This window comes from Desmodus rotundus, chromosome 6 (assembly GCF_022682495.2).
Source record: "Desmodus rotundus isolate HL8 chromosome 6, HLdesRot8A.1, whole genome shotgun sequence".
NCBI lineage: Eukaryota > Metazoa > Chordata > Mammalia > Chiroptera > Phyllostomidae > Desmodus > Desmodus rotundus.
In genome coordinates, this window is record NC_071392.1 from 138,087,811 (window position 1) to 138,112,825 (window position 25,015).

Below are 25,015 nucleotides of genomic sequence, written 5' to 3' on the forward strand. Positions count from 1 at the left end.
GGGGTGTTAGAGCTCCATAAAGGAAGTGGTTGGCTGTGTGGGTTTGCATATGGAAGGTACACTCACAGGTGCATTGTTTGCTGTCTCTAGGGATAAGCTAGCTCAGCAAGGCCCCATGGTGTGAAGGCCTCAAAAAATATAGAATAAAAAGACATGATTAGTACAATGGCTCAGGTCATAGGGAGCCTGGAAGTAGCCATGTCCAAGTCTCTTTTTAAGTCTGACTGGACTCCCCATCCACCTGTTCTCTAGCATAGCACCCTATTTGCCTCTTCATGACACTGACCACTAATTCTTTTCCTTGTTTGTTTACCTGTTTACTGTCTGTTTATCCCATTACACTGTCAGCTCCATGAAGGCATGAAAGTTGCTTGTCTGGTTTACTCCTCCAGTCTCAGTCCCCAATACAGTACCTGGCACACTGTGGATGCTTAATAAATACTTGCTGAACACATGAGTGAAAACAGTAGTGCTTGATGCCTCTGTGTATATATTTGTGTGGAGCAGGTTCCAGTCTTTATTGTAGCCATTCATGGCTACTATTCGGTTTCGGTCAAGACCTCACATCTGGCAGACCACTTGACAGGCCCATCAGAAATGTTTTAGCAAAGGGGTCTGAGGAGATTTCTGGGGAAGAACTCACCTCTGGGACTAGTAGACATGCTTGAGACAGCAACAAGCACTTAAGGGTCTGGAAGGGAGAAGTATGTCTTTGTGTGGGTGATGCTGTGTTTCTCTGGGATGGGTCTTGTCTGTGCCCCTCATGGATTCATAACTTGGAACTTAGGAGAGTTTCAAAAGGAAAGATTTGCTTTTACTGAAAGGGATACAGAGTTTTAGGTTGCTATATTAGTCAAAAGTCAGCCAGGCAATCAAAACCATACCAGATGATCAAACAGGAAGAATTTAACTTGGAGAATAATTTACAATGTGTTAGAAATGCAGTTGGTGGCAGTGGTGGAAGTGAGTCAACCATGAGGTTACAAAATGCTGGAAGCTGCTACTCTTTTTGGCTAGGAGGGACAGAGTGAGGAGCTGGGCCCAGAGCTGGAGCCACCCAACAAGAGCTTGAACAGTGGCAGATCTGCCTGGCTTGGGTGGGACCAAGGATAGAGGATGTTTTTTGGAAGCCTCTGGAGCCACTGAGAAGATGTGGTCACTGCCCAAGATGTCTCCTGAAGCAGAAGGAGGAAGAAATAGCCAGGCTTTCCCCATTCTCTCATTTCCAGTCTCTATAGGCTCCTTCCATTATCCAATCCTAACCAGACACAGTTGGCAAGGAAGTCTGGATGCCACCCTGTGACAAGCTCAGCTTCCTGTATAGAGCAGAGGGGAAGTGTAGGGAAAGGATTTGAAAGCAAACTTGCAAATGTCAAGCACAGGTGAGGGCAGAGCTGGTTAGTGTCCCATGAAAAGATTATAACATAAAAATAAAAGGTGGCATAGACTCAACTTGCCACACAACCTTGCTCTTTGAGTGTTTTGGCACATCCGCATCCCTGGCGAGGTGGTAATACCCAGGAAAAATGGAAGAAGGGGGAGGACAGAGTATGAGTGGCAGTAACACATGATCTCCTTCGTGCAGTTTACAAAGTGGCGGAAAAAGAAAGAGGTGGCTGTGGCAACTCAGTTACGTATAGGAATTAATAACAAGCAACATTAATTAAGTGTTCATCTTGGTTTGGTTCAGTTACATCAAGCTGGGTCCCCACTCCTAGCCTTGTGTCTTACAGGGGCTGTGCCTTGGCATATATTCCTCAGAGTGTGCGGGGTCCCTCTTTGGTGGTGGGGTCAGCCGTGCCATTCAGCCAGGGAGTCTCTATCCCTACATCTCTTCTTTAAGGTTCTTTGTCTTCTCTTCCTTGCATGTGAGGCACCAGGTTCCCCAGGGAACTCCAGGGCTTGGGCTCACACATAGGGTCATCCTGGGTCCCCCGGCCTATCCGGCAGGTTGTTTCTGTGGCCAGTGCAGCATTTCTTCACATGATTGCAAGGAGTTGAACTGCCAGATGGTTCTAAAGCCAATATTTTGGTGACTCCACTTGTTTATCTAGATAGAGTCTTGCAAAAAAATATTATTTTAGGGTCACATCTTTGGGACTGTCCTGCTTAGTGTCCCCATTTTAGATGAGGAGACTGATACTATAGATAAAAATGTTTACTCCAAGATTACACAAAGAATAAAAATCGAATCTCAGATTTTTAAAACAGGCATTTCGATTTTAGATCCCGAGCCTATTCTTCTACATGAGGGCCCAGAGAAGGCACTCCCGGAGGCACTAGAAAAGATGAAGGACCTTGCTGTAGATGAGTGAGTCAGGTTGGGATGGGTGGAGGTAATTCTAGAGAAGTATGGGACTACATGCCATGCAGCCGAGTCTGTATTATACCAGAGCCAATGGGACCTCCAGATTCTTCCACAAGTAGATTGACAACTCATCGGGTAGTGTGAGTCTCCCAACTTGAAAGAAATAGAAAGCTGGAGGAATTCAACAGAACTTTCACTCCTTCAAATCCCATTGTAAAACCTTCCCTTCTTTTTCAATATTCTTTAAGCCTTAAAGAATAGTGAAGGATCCTTAGAGCTCTTTGCCTCCCCCTGGTGCCTCCGTGGTCTCTGTGCAAGGGCTTGAGCAAGAGGTCCTTGAGAATGCTTGAAGTCAGGGCTTTGTTTCTTGTGGGAGCCTGAGGGAAAGCGGGAAATCCTCCAATTTGTTTAGTGAGGAAACATGACCCTCGTGCTCTTCTTTGCTGCGGTGGCCTTGGGGGGGGGGGTGTATAAATATGTATGGGCACGAAAGCAGCTGCCACACCTGGTGCCGCAAGTAGAACCTCTGGCTCCGTGGGTTCACTTTTGAAACTCCTGGCAAATATCACAGGTAACCTGTCATGAAGCTGGTCTCTGTGCTCCTGCTGGTGACCATTGGCATATGCAGCTACTCTGGTAAGTAGCTTAGAATGTACATGTCTCTACTTTTCTAATAATAGGAACACAACCAGTAAGTGTAGGCTCCCGGTAGAATATGGTAGAGGGAGTTTTAGAACCACAGAACGTTAAGGTTGAAGGGATTTCAGATGTACCTCACTGACCCCCCAAGTCTGATCCCTAACCCAACAACCCTAGTTCATCCCACATAAGAAGTTAGCCAACTGCCACTGAGGGTCAACAAAGGTTAGTTGTTGGACATTGTTCACCACAGTTTCCCTTGTCTTCCTTAATCTTTAGTCAAAGCCTGAGTTTGCAACTTCATTCTTTTATGCCTTTAAAACTAGGGGGCATCATTCTTGCTGTCATCTCTAATCAGTCAGGTTGCCAGGTTGATTTTCCTGAGACACAGCTACATTGATCTGTTCATACCCTCAATGGCCATTTCTTGAATGGCTACAACCTGGTGGGCATTGGATAAGCACTGGAAGTGCAGACAAGAATCAGACATAAACAGTGTTCTCGGGGCACCTCTGACATGGCAGGGGAGCTAAGACTTCTGCAGAAGTCAACACAATGGTACTCATCTAGAGCTCTATGCAAGAACTGACGGGCCAACTGTTATAGGAGCTGGCTTCTTGGAAGACAATGGGGAACCACCAATTCTTTTTGGAGAGAGTCATTTAACCACCAGAAAGATATTTGATTGCATCTGGGTCACTGCTCATTCAGAGCACAGAAAGCTTTGCAGACTTTTCCCCAGAAATTGTAAGTGTACACAGAGAAGAACTCACTGAAGTGCTTGATATAAGGAGATGAGTTATGAGAAAGTAGGTGCTGCCCACACCCACCTCGGCAACTTGGTCTTGTGTTTATATAGAATTTTTGACAAATTTGTAACTTCATCCATTTCAGTGATTTTGTTGTTCTTTAGTGTCCAGGAACAAACATCTGTTGGCAGAGGTGGCTACTGAAAGCTGGGTGGAGGGAAATCAATCCCACCCCTTTGGAAGAGAACTTTGGAGGGAAAACTGGTGGTAGAAGATGAAGATGAGACAGGTGAACAGATTCACCTTTCATGATCTGAATGATAAATGAAAAAGATTCCAAGGGAAAATGAACTATGGTAGCATCTTAGCTGGCAGAAGGATGTGTATTCTTATATGTATGATCATGCACATGTGTGTTTACATGTCTGCACACATATGTTTATGTGTCATATACATTTTCCCATTCTTTATCATTGTACGCTGATTCATTTTCTATGTGAAAGTTACCTTTCTAAAACTGAAGATATAAAATGCAGTTTTGTCATATAAAAGCCTTGATAATTCTCCATTGCCCTCAGGAAAAATAAAAACACCTCAAACTCATTAGTATGCCATTTGAGGCTTTGGAAAATCTGACCTCCCCCGAATTTTGCAGCTTCACTTCCTTTATCCCTCCTCAGCACACCCCAGTGGAATTCTGAACTCCAACCATTCTGGAAAGAAGACTCCCCATACCGTGTATCCACTTTTATGTTAATATCTCAGTGCCTTTATTAATTTTGTTCTCTTTCAAATGCTGTTCCCTTCTTTACCTTGTGATCCTGGCATTTACCCCAAGACATAGCTCTAGGTTCTGGGAAGATCCCTGCATCACTCTCCCACATTAGAATTAGTCACCCCTTCTTCTGTGTTTCCATAGAGCTTTGTCCAGTGTTAGCACAGCCTAGGTTGCACTATGGCATACACAGGTCTTTATTGTCCACCAGACTGTGAGTTCCCTGAATGGAGTATTCTTGTCTTACTCTTCTAGGTTGTTACACCAACCAGTACAGAATCAGTGCTCAATTATTTTTGTGGCATTGAGTTAAATTGGTTTGGAACAGGTCCTGGGCTGTGCTTGGGTCCATCCCTGTCCCCAAGTGGAGATTCCTTAAGGCATCTCTGCTTTGGTTTCAAACATGTGGGCTATAGAGACAGCCATGTGCGAAGTGCATCCCTGTGGAGTCAGTCATAGTGTCTCTCAAGTGCTTACTGTGTGCCAAGGTGCAGTAGGTTGCACTAGGCATGGGATGCATTCGTGGATGAAACCCAAGTTCCTTGTTCTCATGGAGCCTACATTCTAGTGAGGGGATGAAGGCAAACAAATTAATATTCTAGGTAATGGTAAGAAAAAACAAAGATAGAGGGTGACAGGAGTGCCATTTCAGGTACTCTCTGAGAATGCAACATTGGAGGAGAAACCAAGTAATGTGCAGAAGAAAAACACGTAGCTATCTGGGGAAAGAAGGTTCTAGAGAGATGGGACAGCATGTGCAAAGGTCCAAGATGACTATGGCCGGAATGGAGTTGTTCATGAGCAGCGTGGAGGGTAGTGTGGTCACAGACAGGAGTGGATGTTCCTGTTTCACTTGGTTTCCCTTTTGCTCTGCAGCTACGGCCTTCCTTATCAACAAGGTGCCACTTCCTGTCAGCAATGCCTTACCTTTACCTCTGGACAACATCCTCACCCTGGATCCTTTAAAGCTGCTTCTGAAAACTCTGGGTATTTCTGTTGAGCACCTTATAGAAGCGCTAAGGAAGAGTGTGAATGAGCTGACCCCAGAGGCCTCTGAGGCTGTGAAGAAACTGCTGGTAACTACAGCCTATAGGGAAGTTGATGAAAGGGCAGGATTCTGCGACCCTGAATGCCTGTGCTGCCCACTGCACTCCCCTCCCCCCTTTCTCACTCTCGAATGTGTATTTCCCCCGACTGACTACTCATCTAAGGTCTGCGTATTTCAGACTCTCAAGGAAAGCACAATGTCTACGTTTCTAGTAGGAGTATTTGAATGACGGACCTGTGTTCTAGATGTGACTTTGCTCTTTCCCAGCTCTGGGATTCTGGATCCGACTTAACCCTCCAAGCCTTTGTTTTCCAGTCAGTAGAATGGTGGCTAAATAGGAGGGTGACTATTTTTGGAATCATGCTAATTACATGTAAGCTGCTCTTATTTGTATTCCTGTCCTTTTGCCTTTCAGGATGCCCTCTCACATTTGGTGTGACGGCAGGATAAAGCGGGAGTGGAAGGAGGATTGTGGTCCCCTCTTCCCTGGCTGAAACTCCGTCCATTCTAAAACTCCATCCTAAAATGTAGTGACTCCTGGAAAGAATGAATAAAGCAATGAATATATTCAGTTTGTCCTATTGTTATATCTGGGGGCTCTATTCAGAAGGGCCTTAACTAGATCATTTTTCCCTTGTGTCATAAACTCTACAGAGCCTGTCTTTATAAAGGTAACTCACATTTCCATCAAGATATAATGATGCCTTAAGTTAAAAATCTCCATCTTCTGCAATTGATCTTTCTCTTATGGAGTTTCCAGATCCCTTGTGCTTCTATCCCTCTCCTTCTAAAGAAAATTTTAAAACATGAAATGGAAAAGAATTTTTAAAGTATTGTCTGACAGCACAGGGTCCTCACAAACCTCATTGGTTTGGAGCCTACACCGCCAGAAAGCGAGTTTCTATTATGTTTGTAGTTACTGTAGGGCCACTCACTGACCTTACACCAAGTTAGGCTTTTACTATGCCAGCCTCTGGCAAATGGGTTCTGACCTAGTCTCTCCTCCCCTCCATGCTGCCATCTACCACAATACTAGAATTTTCTTTTCAAGACATAAGTTTGGTTATATATGATCACCTACAAAACAGATTTCGAGCTCCTTAGTGTGGCATGCCAGACCCGACGTGGACTGGCCTTTGCTTCTGTATCTAGTCTCATCAATATCCCTTTCTTCACATGGTCTCTAGCCCCAGCCATGCTGAAAAGATAGCTAAATCTCTTTGCTGTTAACACTTTTATACGTCAGTGAAAAGTCAAGTTTTTCCCCACCCAGAATGTCTGCCATAGTCTGCCTTCAGACCTGATTTAATGCCAGTCTCAGGATGTTTGCCCTCCAGTCTGTTCCCCATCCTTCCCCTACTCTGTTCTGTGTTGAGGGAAGACGGGGACATGAAGCTGACCCCTGCAGGTTGACTTTCTCAGGTTCCCAGGTTAGCTGACTCTTGGCCCCTGTTCTGCCCCCAGGAGTCCCAGGCAGAAGATAGGTGTTAGGAAAAGAGGAAGAAAGCCAGAGTCTGGCCTCCTCTCCTCTATTTGGCGGAAGTCTCTGGAAGTGCCTGTGACATGTCTGAGCCACCAGGTCCTGCTGGACAGGTCTTCATTGGTTCTGGCTTTTGCCAGCTGACTCCAGTCCCTGGCTGTAGTTACACCACCCCTTTTCCCTTTCTTTCCACCTGAGGTGGGTAGTGGCTTCCTCCTGTTATCAGTTGCTAGGTCGCCTCACCATCACCTGTTTGACTTTTTAGGTCTTCTGTCACCTATTGAGTCAATTCTGTGCACACTAGTCCCCCATATTCACTGCTTTGCCTTGTGTAGTTTCAGTTACCCACAGTCAACCATGGTCCAAAAATACTAAATGAAAAATTCCAGAAATAAATAATTCACAAGTTTTAGATTACACTAGAGTTCAGTCTTGCACTGTCTCACTCTGCCCTGCTCCGTCCTGCCCAGGATGTAAATTGTCCTTTTGTCCAGTGTGTCCTCACTGTATGCGTCACCCACCCATTAGTCACTTAGGGGCCCTTTCAGGGGCCCTTAGGGGCGTCAGACTGACTATCGTGTCATCGAAGTGCTTGTGCTCAAGTAATCCTTATTTTACTAAATAATAGGCCCAAAGGTGTTCACATCACTTTTATTCAAGTATATAGTTACAATGGTTCTATTTTGTTACTGGTGATAGGGCCTAATTTATGAAGGAAACTTTATCATAGGTTTGTATGTGTAGGATAAAACACAGCATATATAGGGTTTGGCACTCTCTGTAGTTTCAGGCATCCACTGGGGATCTTAGAATGTATCCCCTCCAGATATGGGGGAACTACTATATTACCTTCCCTTTGTCCTCAGAATGACAGTAGTTTATGTTTCCTGGCTGCTTCCTGACTAAGATGACGTTAACTGGCACCCCCTACATGAGGATGATATCGATTTCCTGGCATTTCTTGACCCCTGTGGGGGTTTTTGCAGCTAGAATTGTTGCACTTTGTGAAATTTCTTCTCCTTCCTCATTTTACCTACGTCTCTAAGAAGAGCTGAGGTCACCCAGCTGTAGTAATAAATAACCCCAAATCTCACGGGCTCCCATCCACAGCCTTTTAACTTGTTCCCACACTATGTGGCCATCTCCCTGCGTTGTCTTCATTCTGTGACCTGGACCTGAGGAAACACTCTGTGTCGTGGGCCTTTCTCACCATCATGGCACATGGAAAGAGAGAACTTAGTGAGTCAGGGGCTTACTTTTAAAAATATATATATGCTTCCATTTTTGTCTCATGTTTCCCCTTAGGGTGAGCATATGCTATTTTAATAGTTTTCAAAGTGGAATTTTGAAGAAAACATTTTATCAGTTAACACATATTAGACAGTAAGTTCCCCTCCTCACTGTAAAAATAAAAATAACAAAAGGAAATCCTATCATAGACTGAAAAAGCAGTGAAGTGGGAGACAGGAGCTTTAGGTTTGCACAGACTTCTGTTCAAGTTCAGGCTTTAGCATTAGTGATCTGAGTGATCTTGGCAGATTCTTTAAACTTCCAGCTTTTCAGTTGCATTATTTCAAAATGGAGTGATAATATCTAATTCTTATACTTGATGTGGTGATTAGATGTGGTAACATTTAGAAGGACCAAGCATGGACATGTCCCAATAATATCTGTTGCTTTATCATCTTAGGTAGCTTTTGAAGGGCCACCCTTGAATGGCAAGCACTGTCACAATCTGAGCATTGATTTATTCTGTCCCCTCTGGTTGAATTGTCCTTACTCCTCCTTCTCCAGGTCTTGATGAATGAGAAAGCCCTTTCTCATTCATCAAGATGGCAGCTCAGATATTATTATCACTGAGAATTCTTCTCAGATCTCCCAAGGGAGCATTAATGGCTCTTTGTCCTGCTTCCCAAGCTACTTTATCTGTGTCCCAGAGCATGCTGAGTGTGGTTAGTTGCTCATGTGCTCTTATTTCCTACATCAAGATTGTGAGCTGCTCAAGCACAGGGACCATGGATGTTCCATGTGCATCCTTACTTTCTTGTTCATAGGTGGAAGTTCTAGGATTTTAATTTCTCTACCGAATATAGATTATAACAAATATTTATTGATTAGCTGCTCTCTGCAAAACGCTGTTCTAATTTCTCATGATTGTGCCAAGAACATTGAACATAAGAGGCAAAATCTTGACTCATGGAGCTTACATTCTATTAGGGGTAGGTAGAATAAGGAACAAAATAAAAATTTTTAAAGGTTTTAACACTGTGTTCAAAGAGGAGTGCTAGGAGGAAAAAATACAGCCGCTGAAGAGGATAAGAAGTGGAGGGCCAGAGGGTACCATTTAAAGAAGAGTGCTCAACAAAGTTCTCTCTGTGAAGGACACCTCTGAGAATGACTTGAAGAAGTGAGGCAGAAATCCATGTGTCAATCTTGGGGAAGGTATTTGAGGCAGAAGGAAGAGTAAATTCAAGGCTCTGAGGAATGAACATGCCTGGAGTGGAGAAAGGCAAGAATTCCAAATGGCTGGAGTGGAGGGAGCAAAGGAATAAGCAGTAGAAGAAGAGGTGAGAAGCCAGTAGCTCAGGTAGGATCCTAGCCACCATTGTAAGGAAATTTAGAAATACAGCTTTTGCTGTGAATGAGATGGGATGCAGCAGAATAAATTGATATGATTTGAATTATATGTTAATAAAAGGACTCTTTCTGCTCAGCATCTCTGTAACATGCAAGATGTAAATTTCCTAAGGCCTGATGTCTTGGTGGGAACTTTGGGATTGGGCACAGAGTAGTGATGCTGTGGATTGTGCCTTCAGGGGAGCACTGTGTTGGAGACTAACAAACCTGGTTGGTGTTCCCACTCAGCCTATACCAGCTTGTATATTTTCATGGCATCAATGGTCTTTCCTGAGCCTCAGTCTCCTCCCCTTTTATATGAAGAAAATAATCCCTGACCATATTCCTTTATGGGGTTACAGTGAGATAATATGAGGGGATCATGAGAGAAAAACACTGTGCAGATGTAAGAGATTCCTGATCTTCAAACACAGGTGTCCCTGTTGGCTGCAGAGAGGGTCTTATTGGAGGGCAGGAAGAGAAGGTAACAAAGGACAAAGGGTAGGAAGAGGAAACATGTATGTAAAGCAGTTGGGAAATCTTCAAAGTCTCTCTAGATTGCTAGAGATGTCAGACTGTTACTTTTTAGCAGTGCATTAAATCCAGTACTGATTTGGCACTTGTTTTTATTGTTTTTGTTTTACCAACATGGAAGAGCGATTTCAAATTGTACAATAAAGAGGTGAATGTAAAGACGGAGAAATTCTGATAGGGCATGTTTCTCAAACATAGGTGATAAACTGATTATGGCAGTATGGTAAACATCTTTCCCAGGCACAGATTAGGCACTCAGAATCTGAAAAGGATTTTTGAGTCACATTTGTTGGGGATAAACAATCTGCATGTCAGATGCTTAATATAGTAGAGATCTTCGGTGATTTTGATTAAGAGGATATAATATTTGGAATTAGCACAGTCTTGAAACAATCAACAAAATAAAAAGAGAACCTACAAAATGGGAGAAAATATTTGTAAATAATATATCTGATAAGGGGTTAATATCCAAAATACATAAGAAACTCATGTCTATTCAGGTCTTTGGGTCATTTTTAAAACATCCTGAAATTAAAAAATGACCCAAAGACCTGAAGAGACATTTTTCCACAGAAGATGTACAAACAGCCAATGGAAATGTGTTCAACATCAGTATTTATCGGGAAAAAAGCCAAGTGAGATATCACTTCACACATGTTAGAATGAGTGTTACTGGAAGATGAGCAATGACAAGCGCTGGCAAGGATGTGGAGAAAAGGAAAGAATCCTTGTGTACTGTCGGTGGGAATGTAAATTGCTACAGGCATTATGGAAAACAGCATGGCGGCTCCTAAAAAAGTTAGTAATAGAACTACCATATAATCCAGCAATCCTACTTTTGGGTGTATATCCTAAGGAAGTAAAAATCACTATCTCTAAGAGATATCAGCACTCCCACATTCACGGCAAGGTTGTTTACCATAGCCAAGACTCAAAACCAACCTCAGTGTCCATTGATAGATGCAAGGAGAAAGAAAATGTGACTATACATGTATGTATGTGTGTGTATACACACAGAGACACACACATACATAAACACATACAGACAGACACATACAAACATAATGGAATATAGTTCAACATTAAAAAAAGAAGAAAATCCTGTCATATGTGACAATATGGATGAATCTTGAGGGCATTACCTTACATGAAGTAAGTCAGACAGAAAAAGACAAATACTGTATGACTGCACTTACACGTGGAACCTAAAAAAAAGAAATGGAATAATTGAAACAGAGTAGATTGGTGTTTTGTTGCCTGGGACAGAGAGTTGTGTGGGTGCGGAATAGGTGAAGGTGGTCAAGGGGTGCAAAGTTTCAGTTATAAGATCAATACAAGATATATTTGGGGGATGGAATGTATAGCATGGTGACTATAGTTGACCATACTGTATTGCATACTTGAAAGTTGCTAAGAAAATAGATCTTAAAAGTTCTCATCCCCCTCACCCCTGCAAAAAAGGCATCTATGTGAATAACAGCTGTGTTAACTACAGTATTGTAGTAAAAATTTTGCAATATATGCATATACCAAATCATCACTTTTATACCTTAAACTTATACACTATTTTATGTCAGTTACAACTCAATAAAGCTGGGGGAATAAAAGAAATTGGCCCAGTGTCTGGAATGTGTAGACTGTGGGTTGTCTGAATTTGTTGTAGAGCGTAATATGCATTTTTCAATATTTAGTAGCTGTTGACTCTTTGTTGAGCCATTTATATTATTAAAGGATCTTTGTGTTACATGGAAACCTATCATGGCTGCATAAAAACAGGAAGACAGTCAAACAAACAAAAGATTTATTGAAAGTGTATTGGAGTTGTTTTCAGAGTAAAAGGCTTGGGAAGGACAGGACTCAGGCCCTCCCTGGAGAGCTCAGTAACAGAAGCACGTCGATCCTCTGTTCCAGATGAGAGCACTGCCATCTTTGTCGTCATGCTCTTCCCGTGAATGGTAAATAATTCTGGGAGACTCCCTGGCTCAGCAGGGTCGGGTGGTAGAATGGTGTGATTCTCTCTAATTGGCGAGAACCACAGTAATGGCCACCAAGCACCCACCTCTGAGCAATGAAAGGGGTGAAGGAGCCAGTGACAGGGCCGCACTAGACTTTTCCAGGAATCTTCTGTCCAGGACACTCTGCTCTTCTGTGGGAACAGGAAAGCCGTTGTGGCACAGCAATAGCCTTGTAATTATATACATATATTTAAAAAGGTCAGCTTTTCATTTACTAGCCCAGGAGAATGGGCTTAAATGTTTTTGAAAGACTTTCCAAAAAGGTGAATGAAACTGTCATCTCTGAAACTTTACACATTTTTTAGGGGTTAAGAGGATGTTCTTTGGAATCAGATTAAAATCCACTTTTTATCATTTCTTGATCCTGTGACTTTGGATGTGTTACTTTACCTGTGCTTTAGTTTCCTTATTTTTAACCATTCTTTGGTTACACTTACTAATAATTTTTATATACTTAATATTTTTGCAGCATTAAAAAGTTTAAACATGCTCTGGCAAATTAGTACCACCAATAAAAATCTTCTCGATGAACTCAGATGTGTGACCCCCAAAGAGGACACATTTATTCTGACTTCTAGAAGCAAAAATGCAAAGTAATGGTGTTCACAAGAAGCTGCACTTGGTTGCAACCAGGGCCCGAATCCTAAGAACTTGCTGGGAAGTGCTTTGAGGCCTGGGTCCTGGAGGACTCGTGATGCAGAAGAACTGGTTGCATAACAATAAAAAAAAACTGGAAAAGCAGGATTTGGCTGCCCTGGGATTGTTCAGGAGCCCTGTAGGTGTGTCCTCACAAACACAAGCCAGACAGAGGGAAACGGTTACCAGCTAGAGAGGGTTTATGATTCAAGAAAAATACAAAGATCTTTTCATCTTTTTTTTCAGATTTTTATGCCTCTGAGCTTTAGAATGTGAAATCATCTATAATACATATTTGAGGGAACAGGCAAGAACAACGTCAAAAATGCAAGATACGTAGGGCAGGAATCAGCAACAGGGAAGAAGGGCAAATGCACAAAGGTTACGCATAGGAATGAAGTGAATCATCAGTTTCACTTTGAGTTTCCAGATAGGGAAGGAACAAAAAGAAATAGGCCAAGTTACATATATACTGCACTCAGAAAGGAGGAGGCAGTCCTTAGGGAAGCCAAATTATTCCCCTCGAAATTCTAAAATTCAAAATTCTTTTCCCACAATTCTTCAGAGAGTGGATATTGAGTGATATCCATGCCCAGCTGCAGTTTTGTTTATCAGCTGCATGTGAATTACCTATTAAGTGTACTTTCTCCAAGGCATTACCAAGGCACTTTTTCACACCTTTGTCATTTCTCTCCACAGTCCTTGAGGTACACTGTGCTAGGTGATCTCCTAGACCAGCGATTGTCAACCTTTTTCATCTTGTGGCACCCGTAAACTGATTACTAAAATTCTGTGGCACACCAAAAAATATATTTTTGATGATCTGACAAAAAACCAAATAAGATTCGTTCACACTGGATGGCTATTGTGTTGGCTGTTACCATTTTTTATTTGACCATCTATGGGAAAAGAGGTCAGTGTCCCTGACTAAATAGTCAGGTATTGCATGTTTGAAAAATTCTTGGCAGCACATGGGTTGAAAATCGCTGGCCAAAGCTATCAGCTTCTCGATGGCTGGGCTGTGTTACTCATCTTGGTAGCACTGGCAGAATATGACACTTAGTAGGCATGGATTAAGTAAGTATTAAAGGAATGTATAAGAAAGGGGTGTAAGTGGCAGGAGGAAGATGGGATTATATCTATCTATCATCTATCTATCTATCTATCTATCTATCTATCTATCTATCTATCATCTATATCTATCTATCTATCTAAATGTAAGAAATAATCTAGAACTTTGGCCAAATGTTTTATGCTGGAAAAACAGGCATTTCTCTGAATCACTTGCTTTTAATGTGATGATTTGCTTTTGATTAGATGAGGCAATTATCATACAAAGGACGCTTTTGAAACTACTTATGAAATGTACCGTCACCAGGGTTTAAGGAGGTACACTTAATCAAACTATCCAAAATTTAATCTCTGCTGTAGAGGCTTCATGCTCTGAGGCTAATTTTTTTTTACCTCCCTAGATTGAGCCATTTCCCTTTGCCCATTAGGACCCATTGTTTCCCAAATCTACTCAAAGCTTTTTAGGTGCAGCTGAAAACAAAACAATTCTGGTCTTAAGATCTGGAACAATTAAGTCCCTCACATTTTTAATATTAATAAGGCGGATAGAGAGGCTCAAGGAGGACAAATGACTTCCCCGTGCTCCCATAACCAGTTAGTAGCCAAGTTAGAAGTTGAATTTGCTGCTTTTTTATGCCTTTTGCTCTTCCCAATTCCTTCATGTTGTCTCCCTGTTGGATTGCCTCCTACACTGAACCTCTAGGAAGGCACTCCACAGATTCTGCAGGTGGGCACTAATGGATAGAGGTATGTACCAACAGTCTGAATGAAGGCAAAGGGTTAGGACACCTGCAACCAGAGGTGGGCTGTTCCCTGAGAAAATGGGAATGGGGAGATGCAAAAGGAGATTAGCTGGCTTCGGGGTGAGAGTCAGGAGTATTAGGGTTAAGTATGTCTTGCTTCCAGTGCCCAAGCCTGATTTCCATCTTTTAGAGCTTATGGAAAAGAAGGAGCTAAGTTCTGGGATAACATGATAGTGGCTTTCTGAGCCTGCACTTATCACACCCAAGTTATGAAATAGAACAGCAGAGAAGAGGCATGTTCCCAGGTCAGGTACGAAATGGAATTTGGGAAAGGCCATGCCTCCTGGAGATGGAAATGAGATAACTCAACTAACCAAAGGTGTAGTGGTTATTTCTGTGGGCACCTTGAGGCATGTGTGAAGTCAGACAGCTTAATCACTGTTTTCTACTGCTTTCTCCTACACTATTTCCATTTGTTTTCCACTAGCACTATGGGTTAGTGAGGAAGCACAGAGTCTGGGACCAGGCTGCTTGAGTTCAAATCCTCCCCTCCTCCTTTATAACTTGGCCCATACATAAATCTCCCTGAGCCTTGGCTTTTTTATTTATAGAATTTAAGGATAACAATACCTATTTTAAATAGGTACATTAGCATTAAAGTAGGTAGCACATATATAGCACTTAGCTTAATGCCTAAAACGGAGTAAGTACTCAGTTAATGCTAGATACTGATATAATTATTTTCCAGCTCTATAGTTCTGTTTTTATATTTCACTATCCATTCTCAGGACAGAATTGAAGAAGAAAACAGCAAATATTTCTGAGCAAATATTTTCTTCAAACATATTGTTTGTACTTAAATCTGATTCTGTGGGATTGGGGAGATTGCTAGTCCTTCCTCCTGGAATTAGGTTCAGCAAATTGACTCTTCTTGTGAGTGACGATGGCCTGATTACATGGGCCCTTAGATTTTAGTGCATATAAACCCATCATTTTACAGCTTGGGTGTGCATGAAACAAGTTCCTAGTAGAGTTGTGACAGGAACCAGGTCTCCTCCCTCCTGGTGCTTACTTGTTTCACTCAAAATAGTGCCTCCTCCCTTAATCCTTATGGCATTATCATCTTTAAGATGATTAAAAATATATTTAAAATTAATCTTTAAAAACTCCAGCAAGGACAAAACAAAAACAGAAAGAATACACTTTTTCTGCTTGTAGGTAGTCATGGGTGTCCAACTTTATTAAATAAAATCAGACAGACCCTTTTTTCTTTGTTCTGTATACTATTATTAAGTTGTAAATTGTTAATTAAAATCACCTGGGAGGTCACTTTGATGAATGTTCTTGTTTAGCATCAAATTCCACAAAATCACTTGAAAAGAAAAAATGAAGAGAAAAAATTAATTATAATTTATACTAAATAGAAGTGTTAGAATGAGCATTAGGGTGTCTTATAATGTTTGAGCTGTACTTTACTGTTCCAGATTTTCCTGTCAGAAAGAAATAAGATCTAAGATTTCCATAACAGTTCATAGTTGAAAAGATACTTATGCATAATTATCTCTTTAAATATTTAAACAAATCTGTTAATTAGGTATCTATTCAAATACACACTCTCTATATACATATATTTTGATATATTTGTTCAGTAATATATCCCCAGCACCTAGAATAATGCCTGGCACATAGTATAAATTAATAAATATTGATTGAATGAAAAAAATGAATGATTTTATCTCCTTTTACATATGCAAAAAACTCTGAAGTTCAAAGAGATTAAACAACCTAAGTCATACAGCTGATAAAATGCAAGGCAAAGTCTAAAATTTAGATCTCCAGAATCAAGAATTAGTGCCAGAATCACTGTAATCTACTGTTCAAAGATTGGGTACCAGGTAGCTCCTGAGAAGGCAAAAGATGACTTAAAAGTGGTCTGTGAGGAGATTATAGTCCAGTGGAGAAAACAGTTGCATCGAGACACAAATAACTTAAAATGACAGGGGAAGAAGCTGTTATGAAGGTTTCTACAAAGCATTATGAAATCTCGGAGCATGAATACCTTAAGTTTTGAAATTGTAGAGGTCTGTGATGTCTCTGGAGAGCTTGTCTTTAAATTGGACTTTAGAAGTGATTTGACTTGTCAGGGGAGGAGAAAGGAGTTGGGGTTTGCAGGCCAGGCGTTGCTGGCAGAGGGAGAAGTGCAGGCAAAGATATTGGCGGTTTATACAAATGTGACCTGCCCTGAACAGAAATCCTTTGTTATTAGGGCATCGGGTGTTCGGATGCAGGAGTGCGGGAGATGATTGAAGGAGATACAAGCCTCAGGGAAGAACCTTTAACACCAACTGGATATATTTGCTCTGATTTTGTAGGCAAAGGAAATTCATGAAAGGAGTTTAAGCTCGGTAATTATAGAACCAACTATGTGTTTCTGTCATTTAACCCTGGGAATTGGTTGAGGATGGATGGGAGTGAGTATAGACAGAAACAGTGAAATGAATTAACTACCAATCTAATTAAATGATTGCAGGAAAGATGATGAAGGATGGGGCTAGCCAACAAGTCAGTGGAGTTAAGGAATAGGAATGGATGGGGAAAAAAGTTAGTGGTTGGATATTCAGAATTGGGTGAAGTTGGTGATGAGCAGGAAGGATCCCAGAAGACCTTGAGATTTCTGGATTTTGGGTGAGAAGGGATGTGCCTTACTGACGTAAGGAACCACGGGAGCAGGGAACAGGTATGTACTGAAATGTTGGGCTTGCATTTAGAACAGTTGGATTTGAGATGTTGATGGAAAACCTAGGTGGGGTTTTGTAGTAAACAACTAGTCACCTTAGCCTGTAGCTTAGAAAAAGGGAGTAAAATAGATGTTTGAATTTGGAACTCCTTGAATTACAACCAATGGTCCCAATGTGAATGCTGTGATGTGAAAAAGCAGGCAGGTTACATTTGGAGCCTTGAGGAGGAATGCTGTTTAAGGGGCAGATGCGTGAAGGAAAGTCAAACAAAAAGAATGAGAAAGGATGGCTAGAGGTAGGGAGAGAACCAGGAATGTGTCATGGAAACCCAGGGGATTGAGGGAAATTCACAAGAATTGAAGGTTTCTCAAAGGTGACCAGAATCCAGTTTACATAGCTCTAAGGTACTCCAGAAGGCAGGTGGAGGGAGCAAGCTGGTCTATTCTCTGACCTAAAAGTAAATATCTAGCATTTATTATGTGCTTGACATGTTGGAAAAAATAAAGTAGGATTTTCATTTTATGAAGTTTCAACATTCCTGTCATTCTCTCTAATGAAATCTGTTTAGTCCTTGAAGGCCCAAATTGCATCTCACTTTTGCCAAAACCACTCCTCTAAGCATCCTGGCCGCAGTGACAGTGTTTTTCCCTCTAGAAATTACCTGTAATATTTGGCTGATGTTTATCTTATTTGGCATTTTAATTATCATTGAATTTGATCATATTATCTTACCATAAAATCTGCAAATTCTTTGAGGAGGGCGAACTTATGGTCTAGATTTTCCCTTCACAATTCCTGCCCCTACTTTGTATGTATTAAGTGCTTAGAAATACATCTTGATGGTCTCCTCTCATTCTCCATTTCCCATTACATTTATGGTCATCCCTTGGAGGGAGAGGGGACAGCTAGATTTGTTACCTAGAGCAAGGACTTCTATTCTTTTAACAAAGTTCACTCAGGATTCCTCAGTCAAATTGGGGCAGATGGGCTTTAGATTTGATCTCTAAGATAATTTCCCTTAATTAATTTAACAATTATTTATTGAGTACCTGATATATCTTATAAGGTACTGTGCTATAGCAGTGAGCTGGATAGATCTGATCCCTACTTTCATGTTAAAAATATTTAATATTTTATATTAAAAATAAATAAATTATTTGAGATGGTGATACATGTGCTAATGACACTATGACACGGTAAAGTGATAGACAAAGTGAAACACTGTCTGCTTTTCACTCCAGGGAATGAAAGCAGACAGTGTTAATAAGAGTGGCTATAGAGTAGTTTTCTGAGGAGGCGACTTTTAGGGGAGCTTCAGGAGAAAGAACCAGCCATGAGAAGTTTTAGGCAGAAATGAAAACAATGACAGAAGCCCTGAAATGTCTGTAAGTTCTGGGAACAGAAAGAACATTATTTATTCAGAGTACAGTGAAAGAAATAAAATGGTAGGAGATGAGGTGCCATTTTGAACCTAGAGCCGACTGCAGTCTTCTAATATTTTGGATAGTCAACTTTCAGGGTTAATATCTGGGGAATTCCCCAGGGGAGGAATAAAAAGAACTATAATAGTTCCAACAGCCTGCATTGCTATGGCTGTGATTTATAACAATATGACTTTAACTCAATTCTAATCTGTACTTTGTACATAATGGTTACTACTCTTATTGTTTGCTTGTTGGTCCCCTCCCTGTTTACATAAACAATTATGGGGTTATACCAGTTGCAAAAGCAGCCACAGTAGAAAATTAACAATATAAAAATAAACATCTGTAAGCTTCAACATTCATGCATGAGGATTGTATGCAGACTTCTGCCCATTCACATGGTACTATATTTATTTAAGCGGATCAGGGATTACAAAATGACCCCTGGTTACTTCTACACAGCAGTGGTTCTTAGTCTGTTATTGGTCATAGACCCCTTTGAGGAACTAATAGTTAAAAACATTTTCCTAGAAAAATGCAAATAGTCACATTTACATAAAATATGAATAAAAATTTAAAGGCTATGCGAATCTTTCACACCCGGCCACGTGGCCCAGAACATATAATCAAAGGCTTTCAAAGTCTATTTTATAGCAGAATCATCAGAACCCTCTGAAAGCTTGTCAACAAGCATATCCTTAGCTTTGTCCCAGGAAGGTGCAAGATAGAATGAAGGAGCCTGCATTTTGTGTAAGTTCTCCAGGGAATTAACAGAACACACTTTTCCAAACTCTGCTCAGGGGTCCATGAAGGAGAGAATTGGAGAGCAGAGGCTCGGAGAGGTGGAGATTGAAAGTACCTAGAAATTCAGAATGAATTGGATGCTGGAGAGCTGAAGTTAGGGAGGGTAGTATGGGGAGAATAAACAGGGTGAAGCAGAAGTAAAAATCAGAGCTATGTAGACTGGAGTAAGATGCATGAGCAGTTGGGCCCAGGGACTTGGAAGCAGTTAGAGAACATTGGAAAGATGAGTGATCTGCCACCAAGGCTATATTCATGATCAAAACACTCATGTAGATTGTCTCTGAGGACAGATTAGCAACAGTCTCTAACCCTTTTTGGTAACTCAAATTACAGGCAGGACTCATCACAACTGTAGCTGTTGAACACACCATTACCCACCACCTTCACTAAAGAATTACAGGGTCTGCAATGGATGGGTACTTTATTCCTTTAACTCTAAGGATAAGCAAACTGAGGCCCACAGAGGGGGAGCGCCTTGCCCAAGATCACCCAGTGAAGGAGCACCTGTGCCCAGACCAGAACCTGGCTCTCTGTCTCCTGGTCTGGTGCTCTTCCTCCTCCTTACTGGGTCCTGAGATAAAAATATTCTATGGAATCACTTGATGGGAATATGCTCACCCCAAAGTGTTCAGGGAAATAAGACTTAAGGGCACACTTTTCAATTAAAATAATACATTACCATGCACCACAAATTGTATTCTCATTCATCTTAGTGCAATGTGGGCATTACCAACAAGCGAACTGGACAAAAGCAAGGCTTGTCTCCATACTTACTTGTGCCTCAGCATGGAGCCGAGGAAGAGCGACACCGCATCCTCAATGATCTCTCTGCCCAAGACATTTAGGAATCTGGGGAAATCTGGCTGTGGAATTTTGCCTGAGTCATCTGGCTCCTTTTCTGGTTTGTCATCTGAAAAACACAACAGAATCTCAGAAGTGATTCTCAACAATGAGAATGGAATGTCTCTCTTCTTTGTAGGGAGTCCTTAGCGCCCATGGTACCTCCACTAATTAACTTAGGAGCCTCATGTACTTGGGTTTATTCAATATTTAATGCATGCCCCATGAAAGTCTTTACATACATTATATCTCTTATTCCTGAAAACAATCAAACAGACCAACAGACACTGATTCTCTGGTAGATGTTGTTCCCCTTCCTGGAGAAGACTGAAGCTCATGGAGGCTAAGTCACTTGGCCAGAGTTAAGAAACCTTAAATGCCAGTGCCAGGATTGAAATGCAGAATGTCTGGTTTCATTTCAATTGCATGGTCTCTTTCTCCATGTAATCCCCATAATCTTCATTATGATAATAATGAAGATTAAATAATTATGAGTAGCATTTTTGACCACATACCCTGGGGTATATATATTTTTGCTCACTAAGCTAAGAAGCTGAAAAGATTAGGTGACTTGCAGAAGACTCACCAATAGCAAGAGAAGGTGAAACTGTAACTGGAGATCTCTTACTCTTCAGTCTTAATCAAGAGTCTTGGCCCCTTTAGAATGAGGTCAAGGATCCAGCAAGTGAGGATGGAGGTTGCTGACAGGCAAGTTCTCTTGTGTGGGGGGCCTGCTTTACTTAGTGGTCTAATGATTCAGGAAATCAGAATGAATGAAAGAGGAGCAATTAGCAGCCACCTGTGGCCTCCCCACTCGACCCTGGTGCCAGGATGGAGTAGGATCTTTGTCGTTTTATTTCATTATAGCCTTGAAAGTAGTGCTGCTAGATTTGGTAAATAAAAACACAGTAAGCCCAGTTAAAGCTGAATTTCAGATAAGCAATAGTTTTTTGCATAAGAATGACCCATGCAATATTTAGAGCATACTCAATCTAGACAATTATTCATAGTTTATCCAAAACTCAAATTTAACTGGGTGTCTTGTATTTTATCTGCAATCCCACCACAAGTTTTGACTTAAGAATTTCCCACTTCTAGACAATGTACCCAGGACTCTGAATGAAAAAGGCATAACTAGCTTTTTGTGTGGAGGTAGTCACCTTATGTTAGAAGTCTTACATCTATATTATACCCTAAAATAGAAACTATTACTAAAAAGATACAGTTTTTAGTACTACAAACATTTATTGCTTACGATGCCACAACGAAAGATTTGATAGGAGCAGCAGTCTAGGACACATAACCAGAATTAATGTAGTAATCACCAAGTATTCATTCATTCAGTTGCTGGGGTTTTTTCGTTCAACAAGATTTTTTTTATTTTGAGCCTACTATTATGTACATAGCATATGCTAAGAGTTAAGGTAAAAACTGCCATCTATGGAAATGAGCCTCATGTAAAGTGCAGTGTTTTTTTCATGGGAAGGGGGAGCAAAGAGAGAGCACATTTGTGATGCTGGGCCTCTTGGTCAGATACTGGGACTGTGCTTCCGTAGCATGCTTTAATCCTCACACAACTCAATGATGGTATTGCAGTTTTACAGGAGAGAAAACAAGACTCTCAGAGAAATTACATGGCTCACCTGAAATCACACATCTAGAAAGTGGCTGAGCCAGGTTTTAACCAAATTTTTTAAACTCCACAGACCTTGTTATTTACACGGTATAATAATGCTTTTGAGCAATTATCCCCTGAAGATATTTACCAGGCATACAACAGAGGTTCCTTGCATAAAAAGTGAACTTTTTTCTGTGTCCCTATCTGCCTACTTGACTTTTTTTTAATATAACACTACATGGTGGCTTTTTAATATGCAAAGGAACTCTGGAATGGAATGTGTGAAGATCAGATCCTTGGTCCCCAGTCCTTGGACCATGTATATAATGAGTAGTATTAGGGTCTGATGGATCATATGTTTTGGAGTCCTACATGCTTCATGTGTTCAAAAAATTAGCCATGTAATCTTGCATACAGTACTTGATCACACTTTCAGCTCCTCATCGTGTTGGCAGGATCAAAAGGTGTTTCATATATCGTTCATATATATCATATATGTATACATATCATTTCTAACATATACCACTTATTACAATACCAGCCAGGCCCAAAGCAAGCCCACAATAAATGATCACAGTGTTATTACTACTATTATTAAAAATAATAACAAAACAATTCATAGTAGCCTTCTCCCCTAGTGCTTTTGGAGATTATGAAAATTAAAAAATGTTAAAATATTAAGAAACTTGAAAATGCTGGAAAACAAAACAAAAATAAATAATAAAATTAAGAAGTGTGATTTACTAGAAACTAGTGATGAAAGCCAATAGTTGAATATTTTCTCTTTTCAAATGTGGGATAACCCTTATTTACATTAACTACCTGGTTGAGAGTTTCATAATCAATATAATCATAAAGTTCTACGAAAATATAGTAATGCTGATATTGGTAGAGTTTTTATAATCTACAAGTGATTACAAAAGCATGTTTATTTGATCTGGTGAAATTTATAGTTATTCCATTTTACAGATGAAGAAACTGAGGTTCAAAGCAGTGAACTGATTTCCCCAGAGTTCATGAGAGACAGAGCTGGGACTGGTCTTTGGGATGTCAGTGTCACCTTTCACTCCGTCAGGGCGATTCCTGTAGGAGTGGACGGACACAGTAGTCTCTGAGGCCACCTCGACGGTAGTTCTGTTGTGGTGTCTGCCTGTGTGCTGTGCTGGTGCACAGTGGGTGGCTGAGGGTGAGTTCTGCCACGTTACGTTTAAAACTGTTTCAAGGGCAGTATGTGCACTGTCTGTGTTTTCTGACCTGTCATTCGGAACAGAGACAAGTCAAGAGCTCACTGTCTTCTACAGACTGAAAAGGAATGAATTATTGAGAATTCTGCAGGCCGCCTTGTGGTCCTCTATGTGCTGGAAACAGACATGAAAGTAAATGCTTACTTCTGACGGAAAGAACCAAGGGACTTAGGTTTTAGTCTGAGGTGTGCCATCTCTACCAGTGCCTCTGTTCAAGTAAGCTTCCCTTCGCAAGTGTGGTTTATTGACCCACAAACCAGGAAATAATAAAACTGCGTGTGTACAGAACAGGATTATTGTGAGAATTAGATGAGATAATGCATGATAACAATAACAGTTAATATTTTTTGGTGCTTGTTATGAATCAAGTACTTTTCTAGTTTTTCGTCTCTTTAATTTTTCATGATAAATTTATGAGAAAGCTAACTATTGATATGTTATTTTACATGTGAGGCCCAGAGAAGTTAAATAAAATGCCTGAAGTCACATTTCTGATTCATTGTGAAGTCAGGCCTAGGAGTCTTATTCCAGAGTACATAGTCTTCACCTTTGAACATTATCAGTTATAAGTATCCAAAAATAAACACTCTTGGCTCTCTGACTGATAACATAATAGTGTCACTATATCACAAAATATATAAGAAAGAAATCATTTCATACTTTACACATCCACTGTGGATGGAAGATGTAACTGAAGCCCACTGAGTAGAAATTCTACATTTTTTGTGCTGGAATATCTGCCTCTGGACTCTGGAATATCTGCCTAGGCCAGTGACCAAAGGTCCCTCCCCCTCTTTGCCCTTCAGGTTCTGTATCAGTGCCACCAGCCAGCTTCTTCTGATCAAGGGTAACCACTGCACACTGCCCAAGCTGCGACCAGAAACACTTACCGGCATGGCAAGTCGGGATTAAGGCAAGCAGTCCCAGGACAATTGTCACCCGAAGCACTGAGACAGCCATGTTTGTAGCACTGGGTATTGATAGAGAGAAAGTGTCCCAATGCACCTGTTGCCTCGCTCCATTTATAGGACATTTGCAGGTGACATCATCTGCTATGGAATTTACATTGTTGCACAAGATTTCTACACCGCTTGCTCTTGGATCTGATGAGTCCTGCCCTACCTATCTTTCAAACCTACAGTTTTTCATATAGGGAAAGAGAAGCCCTCTTGGTTTTTCTAATGCGTATGTATAAAATGGCACTGCAGTAACTCTTTTGGAGGTAGTTCCCATGCCAGCATTGACAATTAGATGGGTGTCAGGCAGAACTATTATGCAGTGCCAACAAGCAAGTAGTAAATAAGATTGGCAGGTGTGCCTAACTCCCTCCTATCTGCATGTTCTGAGCTAATTACTTGTCCTCACATGAGCATTTCCATTCACACCCTCATGCCACCCCCATGCCTTTGTTCATGCTCTTTATTTTTCTTGGGATATCTTCCCCTTCATCTCCCCTTGGAGTATTCCTGCTATTCCTCAGGCTCAGGTTCAAATGCTTCCTTCTCTGTGAACCTTTAGAATGACTCTTCCACCTTACTTCACAGAGTTAATTGCTCCATCATCTATTATAAAAATGCCTGGACTAATGGTTGAGAACTCAGTACTTTAATAGTTCTCTTCTAGCCTCTGGATCTCTCTCTGTTTTTAAGTTTGTTTGTTTGTTTATTTATTTTTAGACAGAGGGGAAGGGATGGAGAAAGAAAAAGACAGAAACATCAATGTGTGGTTGCCTC

At 41.0% G+C, this 25,015-nt stretch overlaps 2 protein-coding genes across 3 annotated transcripts; one reads left to right on the forward strand and one right to left on the reverse strand.

Annotated features, from left to right (window-relative positions):
• Window positions 1–2,799: 2,799 nt before the first annotated feature.
• SCGB3A2 (secretoglobin family 3A member 2) lies at window positions 2,800–6,086 on the forward strand. The gene is made up of 3 exons (XM_024577002.2): window positions 2,800–2,944; window positions 5,348–5,547; window positions 5,935–6,086. Exons 1-3 carry the CDS (start codon window positions 2,890–2,892, stop codon window positions 5,956–5,958), a joined length of 279 nt encoding a protein of 92 aa, XP_024432770.1. The 5' UTR covers window positions 2,800–2,889; the 3' UTR covers window positions 5,959–6,086.
• Window positions 6,087–11,695: 5,609 nt separating this feature from the next.
• Window positions 11,696–24,274, reverse strand: C6H5orf46 (chromosome 6 C5orf46 homolog). 2 transcript variants are annotated; one of them, XM_045185154.3, is made up of 4 exons: window positions 24,173–24,274; window positions 20,355–20,490; window positions 15,933–15,986; window positions 11,701–12,295 (listed from the first exon to the last, which is right to left on the reverse strand). In XM_045185154.3, the coding sequence occupies exons 1-3, from the start codon at window positions 24,240–24,242 to the stop codon at window positions 15,941–15,943; spliced, it is 252 nt and encodes an 83-aa protein (XP_045041089.1). In that variant the 5' UTR covers window positions 24,243–24,274; the 3' UTR covers window positions 11,701–12,295; window positions 15,933–15,940. The 2 variants fall into 2 exon arrangements, with proteins under 2 accessions (XP_024432534.2, XP_045041089.1); XM_024576766.4 differs by lacking the exon at window positions 15,933–15,986 and having other exon boundaries at window positions 11,696–12,295.
• Window positions 24,275–25,015: the final 741 nt, after the last annotated feature.

Coding starts and splice junctions, on each gene's coding strand:
- SCGB3A2 (XM_024577002.2), top strand. CDS start 2,890: ATGAAGCTGGTCTCTGTGCTCCTGCTGGTGACCATTGGCATATGCAGC. Junction 2,945..5,347: donor TGGCATATGCAGCTACTCTG/GTAAGTAGCTTA, acceptor TTTGCTCTGCAG/CTACGGCCTTCCTTATCAAC. Junction 5,548..5,934: donor AGGCTGTGAAGAAACTGCTG/GTAACTACAGCC, acceptor TTTGCCTTTCAG/GATGCCCTCTCACATTTGGT.
- C6H5orf46 (XM_045185154.3), bottom strand. CDS start 24,242: ATGGCTGTCTCAGTGCTTCGGGTGACAATTGTCCTGGGACTGCTTGCC. Junction 20,491..24,172: donor AATCCCGACTTGCCATGCCG/GTAAGTGTTTCT, acceptor TGTGTTTTTCAG/ATGACAAACCAGAAAAGGAG. Junction 15,987..20,354: donor GGCTCCATGCTGAGGCACAA/GTAAGTATGGAG, acceptor TTTCTTTTCAAG/TGATTTTGTGGAATTTGATG.